This window comes from Marmota monax, unplaced genomic scaffold (assembly GCF_021218885.2).
Source record: "Marmota monax isolate L192 unplaced genomic scaffold, Marmota_monax_Labrador192_F-V1.1 WCK01_AAM20220418_F8-fsc00200, whole genome shotgun sequence".
Lineage (NCBI taxonomy): Eukaryota > Metazoa > Chordata > Mammalia > Rodentia > Sciuridae > Marmota > Marmota monax.
The window spans coordinates 2615563-2627724 of record NW_026692549.1 but is presented as its reverse complement, the minus strand read 5'-3'; the positions used below and the strand labels follow the sequence as shown (position 1 = coordinate 2627724).

The 12162-nt window shown below is 56.2% G+C and overlaps 1 protein-coding gene across 1 annotated transcript in view; it reads right to left on the bottom strand.

The window, feature by feature from the left end:
* Positions 1-302: 302 nt before the first annotated feature.
* Tmem132d (transmembrane protein 132D) overlaps positions 303-12162 on the bottom strand; it is a 506271-nt gene continuing 494411 nt past the window's right edge. The window contains exons 6-9 of the mRNA XM_046445929.2: positions 9424-9629; positions 8215-8488; positions 6049-6240; positions 303-3441 (exon numbers count right to left, since the gene is read on the bottom strand). Coding sequence (XP_046301885.1) covers positions 2257-3441; positions 6049-6240; positions 8215-8488; positions 9424-9629 — 1857 coding nt within the window. The 3' untranslated portion in view covers positions 303-2256. The remainder of the gene's footprint in view (positions 3442-6048; positions 6241-8214; positions 8489-9423; positions 9630-12162) is intronic.

Sequence of the window (12162 nt, the reverse complement as noted above, 5' to 3'; positions counted from 1 at the left end):
AGGGAATTACACGTGTGATTTATTTGCAAATCCTTTCCGGTCCTGGAGGAGAGATGCTTAGCACACAATGCAGTTTGTCATCAGATGTCAACATCCCCTCCATGCAGACAGCAGCATTACACGATGTCAGGGTGTAATTGGATTGTGCTGGATCCTCAAATCTGCATTTTCATTTACCAAAAGCCACTGCACCCGGAGAGCCATTTGCAACCGATGCCAGCCCCTGGGAGGGGTCAGCACGCAGGGAGACAAAGATCAGCCATGACGCTGCTGAATGCACGTTTTATATTTACAGTAGGCAAGTTTATAAATATATATTACATTCTTACAATCTACAATACATTCTACACAGAGATGGACTTGGGAGTGGGCAGTGGCTGCGGGAGTCAACGGAACGTCTCAGGGGAAGAATGGCGAGAAACAGGAGCAGGGGCAGAAAGCAAAGGACTGTCATGGGAAAGAGGTGACGGTGAGTCACCCAACTAAACAAGGTGAGAAAACTGGGGACAGGAGCATGTGACGTACTGGCTGCAGGGATCCCAGTGTCAGAGCTGTTAGCACCACGGTTGGAGGGAGAGTGCCAGGGCTGGAAGGGTGGCCTGCTGGGACCGACACATGTGTCACACCATGGGAGTTCGACTACGTGGCAGGGAGAGAGAAAAAGAGGAGGCGGAGGAGAGGAAGGAAATAGAGACCCATAGAGGAAAGCAGCAGGAGGAGAGGAAGAAGAGAGTGCAGAGGACCAGCAAGAGAGTTTGAAAAAGAGCTGAAGAACAGAGAGAGAGAGAGAGAGAGAGAGAGAGAGAGAGAGAGAGAGAGGAAATCGCACAGTTGAAAACACAGAGAGCGAGAGCTGGCTCCACAGCCTCTGCTCTATGTCTCTGCTCTATGGCCTCCGCTGCCACCTCCCCTCCACCTTCTCAGGTCCTGCCCCGCTGGGTGCATCCAGCCTGCCATTCTGTCTCCATGTGAGATCGGGTGAGGCTCACTCCACCCTCACAGGTCTTTTATCTGAGGGTCTTCCCAGAGCCCTTTGGACATTAAGCAAGGGTAAGCCTCCCAGGGCCACCTGGAGGACCACGACCTAGTGCCGCCTCCTCCTCCCCTGCACGCCAGGCCTCCCTCTGCCTCTCCTGGGGAGGAAGCCCGCGGGCTGACCAGGCCCATGCAGGCCCACCTGCCTGCTGCCTCCTCTCACAGCTGGTCCTGCTCTGCACACCCTGCTTATGACACTCGGACCCCAGAGCTCTATTAATGGCCTGATGGCAAGTGGCTGGTGGAAGACCAAGGTGAACAGCATGGGCCCATCACAGAAGGGTCCCCTCTTCTTTCTAGCTAAGCAGCGAGAGGAACCCACCTCCTTTGGTGTTGAATTCACTGGATTCATTGCCCACTCCCCAGGGACCAGGCTCCCCCAGGTGAAGCATGTCCCGGGCTGCTCTGCCGAACGTCCACCTGGAGTTGACACAAAACCCCAGGGAGGGGACTGAGCACATGCTGGAATCTGCCCACCCCTACCCCAGATGCAGGTGACCAGCAGCTTCTGAAGGTGGAGAAGCAGTGAGGAGCAAGATCTACAGAACAGACTTGTGGAGAGAGCCTGGTTTCTCGACCCTGAAATTCTGTGTCCAGTGTCCTCAGTTTACCCAACAAGGATGGCTCTGGAGTGCTGGGAAGAGCGGTGGTGTTTGTCTTGGCGAGTTGTTACAAAGTTATCTGTGGCCTATAAACCTCTGTTTGCCTTTCTGTCCTCGTCAGCACCTGCCTGGGTCTGTCGATAACCCAGGCAGCTTCAACCTGGCCCTTGGGAGGTGGCCACTCACAGCCGTGCCTGCCGTAGCTGCCGGACACTCGCTGGTGCCCATGGTCATGCTCACAGCCAGGCAGCTGCACCCGTGGGAGCGCACACTTCTCCCATTGATTTGGGCACGTGCAACCTGAACCTGGCTTTACTTCTGCTGTCCGTCATGTGGAATTTTACGAAATCCAAATTGCTTCCATTAAACAGAGACACTGGTTTTTTGCTGGAAATGCTCAGAAGCTCCGTGATTCATAGTCCTTTTTGCTCTAAGTTTAAAGAACCTTCCCCTGAGCAAGACCTGGTGGGCCAGGACGTGAGCCTCGAGACTGGCCGGGCCTCCCCAGCCAACCGGGGCATTTTCTGGACGGTGCCAACCTTCTCCTGTCCTGCCCCCTCCCTTCTTCCGGGTGCCCTCATTCAAGGCTGCAAGGTGGATGCACAAGCATCAGGCCGGCTCACACGTCTTCATGGAGCCTCTCCACGTACTCCTGCAGCTCCTTGCAGCCCTCGGGGTCCAGGTCCTGACAGACCCACTTGATGTCGTCCTCCCTGCTCATCACGGTGGAGCTCCCCGCGGGGCACCCGTCATCGGGGGAGAGGGCAGTGAAGGTGGTAAAGGTCACTCTTTTCCTTTTCGAGGTAGGGGACGTTGGGGGCTCACTTTTCTGGTCTTTCCCGGCCGTGAGCACCACTCCCGTGGGTGTGAGCAGCTGCCCATTGATGCTTTTGTGGGAGCGCGTGCCCAGGAGGTACTTGCTCTCCTCCACGTCCAGCTCCCGGTCCACGGCAGTGATCTGCTCATCCTGGGAGGATGCAAAGTTCATGTGGTTCTCCAGCAGCTCTGCCCGGTTGCTCAGCCCCACCCAGTCGTGGGCGTGGCTCATGCCCTCCTGCTCCTCGAAGGGCACTTGTTTGTGCCTGTACTTCAGCGCAAAGGCCACACAGTTGATTAGGAAGACCAGGATGGCCAGGCAGAAGACGCCCAGCAAGGCATACATCCCGATCTCCAGGTCGCTCAGCCCTTTGGATGCCTGAGCCGGGTCATTCTCCTCCGTCTCCACATTGCTTCGGGGGAGGTCGGCCGCGTCTGGGAAACTGGTGATATCCACAGGGATGGTCTGCAGGCGGCTGTCACCATCTGGTGGGCTTCCCTGGCTGTCCTTCTTCTGGAAGGTGGACCTCTCGGTGGTGCTTCCTCTTCCCTCCATGAGTCCCATGGAAGAGCTGCCCAGGTACTGGCCTTCAGGGCTCCCCCATTCCTGCAGGGGTGCTTTGGACCTCCGATCCCCAACGTCACTTTCCAGGTGGACCCCTGTCCCCATGGGTCGGCCATCGCTGACATTGGGGTTAGCATCGTTCTGGCCAAACTTAACTTTGATGTTTGCCGTTCCCACAGCGAGCACACTCTTTCGCTTGGATTTCTGGCATGACTCACTAATGACCATCTCCACCTTGACCAGCGCTCCTTGTCCTTCCGATTCCGCAGCGATTATCGGCCACTTGAACCTGGGGTCTTGGTGGATGGAGACCACCTTTTCATCCAAGGACGTGGCCAGCAAGGAGAAGTCCTTCCCATCATAGATATCCAAGGGTGTGACTGAGCCATCACTGAACTGGACCCAGCAACTGATGGCCGCTTCCTGTTGAGTAAAACAGGTGAATCAGAATGGGCTGGAAAGCTCTGGAAAGCTCGCTGGCGGGTCCCAGTAAAGGGAAACAGCAGCCGAAGGGGTGCTACGGAGCAGAGGAAACCTCTGGAGTGGTGTAGCAAGAGGTCAGAGGTAGCCAGGGCACCTAGGATTCATACCCACAAAGACTCACAATCAAAACAAAACAACAAAATGGCACCCGGCTGGCATGCAGCATTGTGCACCAAGGTATGCTTCCCTGGAACGTTGGAGGGAAGATGGGCTGGTGGCTGCTCACTCCTGCACAACAAAGTCAATGGGTTGTCAGAGGTTGTCACTGGTTAGTGGGAGGGCTTACGAGGGTGGCCTGTGTAAGTGGAAGATATTCATTCTGTTATGTTTACATTGCATTAAGGTGAGCCACCAGACTAAAGCCGAGCAGGGGGAGCGCTTCTAGAATCAGGGAGAGAAGCTTGACTTGGGGACAATCAGGATGGATCCTGGATCCTGAGGTCATCCCTCCTTGCCTTGGGCATAGAGAGAGCTAACCACCTGCGAGTGCCTCTAGGAAATGATAAGGGTCCATTTCTGAACAAGGAGGGAGCTTGTTCCACTTGCAAGGCCCATAAACAGCCCTCTGTGGAAACCCTTGTGTCAGCACACAGCCACACACACCCCTCAGCTCACACACACAGCCACACACAAGCCTCAGCTCACACACACAGCCACACACACCCTCAGCACGCACACACAGACACACACACCCTCAGCACGCACACACAGCCACACACACCCTCAGCTCACACACACAGCCACACACAACCCTCAGCACACACATACAGCCACACACACCCCTCAGCTCACACACACAGCCACACACAACGCTCAGCTCACACACACAGCCACACACACCCTCAGCTCACATACACAGCCACACACACCCTCAGCTCGCACACACAGCCACACACACACTCAGCACGCACACACAGCCACACACAACCCTCAGCTCACACACACAGCCACACACACCCCTCAGCTCACACACACAGCCACACACACACCCTCAGCACACACACACAGCCACACATAACCCTCAGCTCACACACACAGTCACACACCTTCAGCTCACACACACAGCCACACACAACCCTCAGCACGCACACACAGCCACACACACCCTCAGCTCACACACACAGCCACACACACCCTCAGCACACACACAGCCACACACACACCCTCAGCATGTACACACAGCCACACACACCCTCAACTCACACAAACAGCCACACACACCCTCAGCTCACACACACAGCCACACACACCCTCAGCACACACACAGCCACACACACACCCTCAGCATGCACACACAGCCACTCACACCCTCAGCTCACACAAACAGCCACACACACCCTCAGCTCACACACACAGCCACACAGCCTCAGCTCACACACATAGCCACACACAACCCTCAGCACGCACACATAGCCACACACACCCTCAGCTCACACACATAGCCACACACAACCCTCAGCTCGCACACATAGCCATACACAACCATCAGCATGCACACATAGCCACACACACCCTCAGCTCACACACATAGCCACACACAACCCTCAGCTCGCACACATAGCCATACACAACCATCAGCATGCACACACAGCCACACACACCCTCAGCTCGTACCATAGCCACACACAACCCTCAGCTCACACACACATAGCCACACACACCCTCAGCTCACACACATAGCCACACACAACCCTCAGCATGCACACATAGCCACACACACCCTCAGCTCACACACATAGCCACACACAACCCTCAGCTCGCACACATAGCCATACACAACCATCAGCATGCACACATAGCCACACACACCCTCAGCTCACACACATAGCCACACACAACCCTCAGCTCGCACACATAGCCATACACAACCATCAGCATGCACACATAGCCACACACACCCTCAGCTCACACACAACCACATGCAAACATAAGGTGCCTTCACAACACACAGCACACCCAACACACTCGACACACATAGACACACATACACAAACACACACGTTCGTTCACTCAGACAACAAACACACAGCCCACACCCTGTTATCACACAAGGAAGAAAATCACCAAGGGTGCCATCTCGCTTGTCCCCTTCTCCTGGAGCTAAACAACTAACTGGGAGCACAACCCCTGTCTCCTTCCCAATCCCCAGACCTGGTGCCTGGCTCTGTGCAGGGCCTTGGTGCAGACTGTGGTGATTCCCAAGGCTGCCCCTGCCCCTGTCCCTCCACGGCTGGAGAGGTCCCACCATGTCCAGTCAGGACTGTTTGGACGGAGCAGGAATGGGCATGTGAGACAGCAGGTGACACTGTGACGCAGGTGGACCAAGGGCTCCCCGTTTGCTTTTGTGTCCTGGTGGCTCTTAGTTTCACCTGCTGAAATCTTTTCTGCCTTGGTTAGAGGGAGCTGGGGGGGCCCCAGGGGGAGCATCCACCTGATGTGTGTCCTCCTCTTCCGGGAAGCCCTCCTGCAGTGGACATGAACTGTTTGGCCAGGTGTCCACCTGGTGCAAAACCCACCTGACCTGGGAGGAGCCTGATACCTGCTCACCTGTTTGGGCCTCTGCAAAAGTTCCTGAGCCACCGCGGTGGCAAAGATGGCTCTGTTGCTCCCAGGGCTGAGCTGCAGGGACAGTGACAATCCTGTCACCAGCTGCACCCCCAGGTCTGTGATGGTCACCTTCTCATCCAGCACGGTGATGGTCTTTTCAGCCAGGATGGCATCCGACAGTGGGGACAGGATCTAAAGGGCAGAAGCAGCATCGTCAGAAAGGGCTCCATGTGGTCCCAGGGACTTGTCCCCTGGCACAAGGATGCTCCACAAAGGGTGGGAACCAGGACAGGAGAACGAGGATTAGGAGATGGGCCTCTCCCACGGGGCCTTCTTCTAGAACAAATCTCTTGATCCAGTTTCCAGGCATCAGCGATCAGTGGTCAGATCTTTCAAGACCTTTGTCTTTGGTGGGAGTTGGAAGCTCTTGCCACGGGGAAGACGTTTGTCTGACATAAGTCATACTTGACGGTGGGATTAGTGGCCGTTATTATTATTTTTTAAACCCAGAAGGTTTTATATAAAAGGGAGATTTCTGGTTCCTGGAAAAACTGCATTGGAAGGTGGCTCTGGGCCGGCAGCTCCTCCTGACGTCCCCTGCCACAGTCCTCTGTGCTCCCTGTTGTCTGACCAACCCTAAGCTCCCCACTGTTTCAACAAGCACACCTGGCCTGCTTGCCCTTGCTGATGGCACTTTCTAGAGATTCTTGTGCATGTGACTCTCAGTCCACAGTCCAAACCCATCTACAGCTCCCAGCTGTATCAGATTCAACCGACGGTGATCAGCTGGGTGTGAACTGCACATGGGAGGACCCGTCCTTCTCTGTGTTCCCTGAACTACACACAGAATGGCACTGAGTTCCACAGCATCCGCACCACATTAAGGTCTAGGAGTGAACCAGAGATGGCTGAAAGAGTGGCAGGGTGCCCAAAGTGTATAGGCACATACTCTGCTGTGTGACATGCGGACTGAACCGGGGGAAGTCTTGTACCCTCAGAAACCCACCCTTGTGATTACCTCCTTGGATAAACTGATCTCTTTACCAGTCCATTTTGCAGAGTGGTTGAGTCTCAAATGTTCCATGTTCCAGTACCGCTGCAGCTCCAGGGTATCCCCGGGCAGCGCTGATTTGGAAGCCTCAGATTGCCTGGGGTGCTCCCCTCTCCTACACGGGGCACTGTTAGGGGATGAACTCATCCTTTGTTCCCAGCTGGGGGGTAAATGACCAAACCTGCAGAAGCCTCCCGGCATGGCCTCCCGCCCCGGCCACTTGTACAAACGTTTCTTCCAAACCCCCCAGAGCCACTGGGGCTTGAACCAAGGACTCAGAACTTAGTAGGCCAGTGCTCCTCCACTGGGCTACGAGGTCCTGGGCTTAATCCCCAATGCTGCAAACCCAAAATAAACTTAAAAATAAAGAGCAAATAAAGGATGGCTGCGTGGAGGGATCGGACATCCTAAATCCACAGGGAGGCCAGTGCAGAAGAGGGAGGAAGGAGGAGAGGAGGGGAGGACAAATGGTGCGAGCTCAACAAAATCTTGTTACGTGCACTTGTAAGTATACCACAGGGGTCGCACCTTCCTGGATCTGTGGAAAGCACCAGTGAAAACAGACAGATAGAGGAGCACAAGGAAGGTCACGGGGTAGAGGAGGGAGGAAGGGCGGGCAGGGCCGGAGAGGCGGACAGGAATCAATGTGCACATGTGTGATTTTGTCAGTGTGGACCCCTACCCTGCACAACCATGACGCTGCACTGTTTAAACCACCAGCAATGCCCGTGGGCCTCTCTGTGCCCCATTCCCTGCAGCGGGCACCTGCCCACAAGGCCAATGGCGTGATAGCCCCCTGCCATCCCCACACCCCTGGGATGTTCAGGTGCCATCGGGTCAGAGGTGGGACTTGGCCAAGGTGGGAAAAACGTCATGGAGAAACATGAAGCTTAGGCGGGGATGTCGGGAGGTAGAGGGTGGAGGCCAACGTGGGCCTGGCAGGTGCTCAGGGGAGGGCCACTCAGACCAAAGAGTATTTCCCAAGATCCAAGGCCAGTGTGACCCACGGAGTCCTTGCTTGTCCATGTCATTAAGGTCACCCCCAGAATGGAGTTTGCTCTGAGGAATTTGCTGAGGCAGGGACACAGAAGCCCTTGCCTCTGGGGATGTCCTACCTGAATGGTGGTCATCCCCAGCTCCTGCCCGGCCAGGACCAGCCCTCCCTGCAGCTTGGCGATCCTGGGCTCCTCCACCTGCATGAAGCCGCTTATGAGCTCCGTGATGTCCACTTGCCAGTCTGAGCCCAGCAGGTAGGCCAGGTGGCCCCCAGGGCTGGCCGCCTCGGCTACAAACTGCGTCAGGACGCGCACCATGGCATGCTGGTACTGCAGGGTGCAGCCGCGGCCCCGCCTCTCCTCGTCCTCCTCCTCCTCACTGTCCCGAGCTGGCCTGTCAGAGAGCCAGTCAGTCCATCGGATACTTACTGGGGGCCAACTGCTTATGGCTGCAAATGTGATCCCCACCCCACCCTTGAGGGGTTCACCGCTGGCTGTGAGGCTCAGGCGCACACAGGGTGATACTGAGACTGGGCCATTGGGATGGCCTGGGTGGCAAGCAGGCTCAGAGGTTCCTGCAGGTGGGGCGCCCAGTGGCAGGTGGGACGTACAGTGGCAGGTGGGGCATCCAGTGGCAGGCGAAGCCAACAGGAGCAGAGACTGGCAGCCCTGTCCTGGACATACCACACGGGGCCTTGGGTCCTGTCCTGCTGCACTGAGCTTCCCCTGCCCTTTCCCTCTGAGCCTAATCGCACTCAACATGGGTCTGTATTAGGGAGTCTGTCTCTCACCCAGGCATACACACACACACACACACACACACACAGAGAGGCATACACACACAGGCACACACACACAGGCACACACACATAGGTGCACACACAGGCACATGCACACACACAGGCATACACAGGCACATACACAGAGGCACATGCACACACACACACAGGCACACACACGCACACAGGTACACACACATAGGTGCACACATAGGCACATGAACACACACACAGGCATACACAGGCACACACACATAGGTGCACACATAGGCACATGAACACACACACAGGCATACACAGGCACATACACAGAGGCACATGCACACACACACAGGCACATACACACAGGCACATGCACATGCACACACATACAGAGGCAGACCCACACACCAGCACACGCGCACACACACATGCACACACATACAGAGGCACATACAGAGGCACATGCACACACACAGAGGCACACGCACAGGCATACACATAGTTACACACACAGGTACACTTACACACAGACACACACACATGCACACGCACTCACTCACTCACACACCTTTTGTTGGAGACGATGGGGACTCTCCAGCCCTTGATCTGGTTGAGCTCAGTGTCTGAGACCTCGATCTGCAGCGGGAGCCGGGGCACCCACACGGTCACCTCCAGAGGACTGCTCAGGTGCTGGTAGGTGAAGCTGACTACCGCGTTTACCTTGCCTTTCATCTCCTTCCCGTTGACGAAGACGTAGTCACACCTGTCAGAGACCTGGGAGGGCATGGGGAGAGACAGCGGGGGCCAGTGAGCCTCCGCAGGACCTGTGGCCCAGAGCACGGGCGGGCAAGGGGCTGTCGGAGACTTCCCTGGGAGGAGCAAGTTCCTGTGCAGGACAGGCACAGACTGCTGCTTTTGGCAGTATGTGGCAGACGCTGTCACGAGGATGTTGTGTGGGCCATTGTGGATGTGACCAGCTAAGGACCTTCTATCCTCAGCTCCACTGGCAAATGAGCAATTGGCAAATGAAATCATCCAACATCACATGTATGTAAAGGGTACGACCTGATATCCTGGTAAAGAGATGACCATGAAATGATGTCACAACCCAGCTAATTCACACCACCACCTTACAGCCACCTCTGGGTGTGTGTGTGAGGACATTTATTACCTACTCTCTTGGGGAACTTCAGGCACACAATACGGTGTTGTTAAGGACCACCACCCTGTGGTACCTGCTAGACCATTGGGTCCCCATAATGCCATGTAGTTGGAGTCTGTGCCTGACCCAGGCGCCCACTCCCCTCTGCCCAGCCCTGGCAGCCTCATTTGTACCCTCTGCTTCACGAGGTTGACTGTGAAGCAGACTCCACGTGTGAGAGTGAGTGGGTGGGTGAGACCCTGTGGTGTCTGCCCTGGGTCTGGCTTATCCACTCGAGGTCCCCAGGGCTCATCCAGGTGGTCCCCAATGCTGGGGTGTCCCTCCTCAGTGGGCTGAGCCACATGTGCCCTGCTGCTTCTTTAGTCCCCTCAGTGGGCGCAGAGGCTGCTCCATGCCCTGGCTGCTGTGCAAGGTTCAGGATCTTGAGATGGGGACTCCTTGGAGTATTGGGGTGGCCCTAATCATCACGCAGCTGCTCCTGGGGGGAAAGATTTGGTGCCAGCTGCAGAGGGGGTGCTGTAGCCCTGGCAGGATGTCTCTGGCCAGCTGGAAGGTGGAGGGAGGGTCTAGGGAAGAAGCTGGGGAACCCTGGAGCCCCACAGGGAGCAGAGACAGACACCACCACCCCGACCCTGGGAAAGCCATGTCTGCCTTTGGCCTTGGAATGACAAGGTCAGGGTTTTTGGCGGCCCCAGGAGCTAACCTAGAGAGGGAGGGGGCTGGGCCGAGGAGCCAGGAGAGCATCCGTCCCAGGCTGGCTGGCCAAGCGAGGAGCGGGACGGGAAGAGTCAGCGAGACCCTGAGGAGACCCAGGTGTGGAGCACCTGGCAGAGGACAGGGTTCCGGGCATCCTCCCTCCTGATGCTCATGGGGCCCAGGACACAGGTGCCATCACCATGGGCATCTCACAGACCAGGAACCGGAGGCCTGAGACGTGACGTCCCTTCTCCACATGCTGGGAAGAGGCAAAGAAGCACCAGGCCCAGGTCAGCCTCGGCCCGTCTGCCCCGTCCTGCCACGTCCTTCTGCCCAAATGCCTTCTGGGTTCCATTTTTTAAAGGATGGCACTTAAAGGGACATGATGAAAAGCAGAGCAGCGATTACTGGGTTGTTCCAACATCACAGAAAGCATTTCCTGTGAAGGCCTTTCATCTGGGCACCAGGCATGGACTCCACATGCAAGGGGGCCAGGAGCTCAGCCTCCGGGTGGTGACCGATGCCTCAGAGAAGGTGGGCCAGCTCCACTGTGAGGTGCAGGAGTTTGCCACCCTCAGTCTCTGCCCAAAGCAGAAGGATTTCAGTCGGGTTGCAAAGCACGTGCACGAGGCTGTCCATAATCTGGGGCCTGGCCACGGTCCCTGCTCCTGACCCAGGTCACTTCCCTTCCATCTCCACCCCAGGCTGAACCGTCACAGAGGAGCAGACTTCTTGAAAGAAATAAAGATGGAAGGGAGAGAGGGAGGGAGAGGGAGAAACAGAGAGGGAGGGAGACAGAGAGAAGAGGGAGTTGAGTGACAGGTGTCATTTCCTTGCTGGTCCAAGGAGGGACCATCAGGAGCTTCGCCTTCTCCTCACCACGGTACCTGCCTGGTGTTTAAGGTGGTGGTGGCCATCCGTCTAGATTCTCAGAGCCTGGGGTTCCCTGAGCCTCCCTACAAGGCCTCGAGGGTCAGGGTCCAAATGATAGTTCCACCTTCCTCCTGCCTAGTAACTGGGACTTTGTTGGGGTTATTTGTCACCAGCCCATCCTGACTGCTACACCAGACATAGACCTATTCTGAGGGCTGTACTAATAAAAATAGAATGGGCCAAATTAGTGGGTTTAGGAGGTGAGGGAGGTCTGAGTGAGTAAGGTGCATGAAGACAGAGGAGGCAATGTGGAGCTGGCTTCCAAGATTCTAATTGTTGTAAACGCCGAACAAGCCAAGAATGTGATTGGAGTCCACAGCGTGGGGCAGAGGTCTCCATCATAAAACACGTCATTCCTGAGGCCGGGGTGATGGGAGCTGCCCTCCTCATGCTAAGGACTTTCTACTGAGTGACAGAGCACAGGACCCACGTCCATAGGAGTGGGGAGGAGAGTGGCAGCCTCGGCTTGGCCTGGTGGGGTGGGGAGGCTGGGAAGAGCCCGAGGGGAGGTGGAGG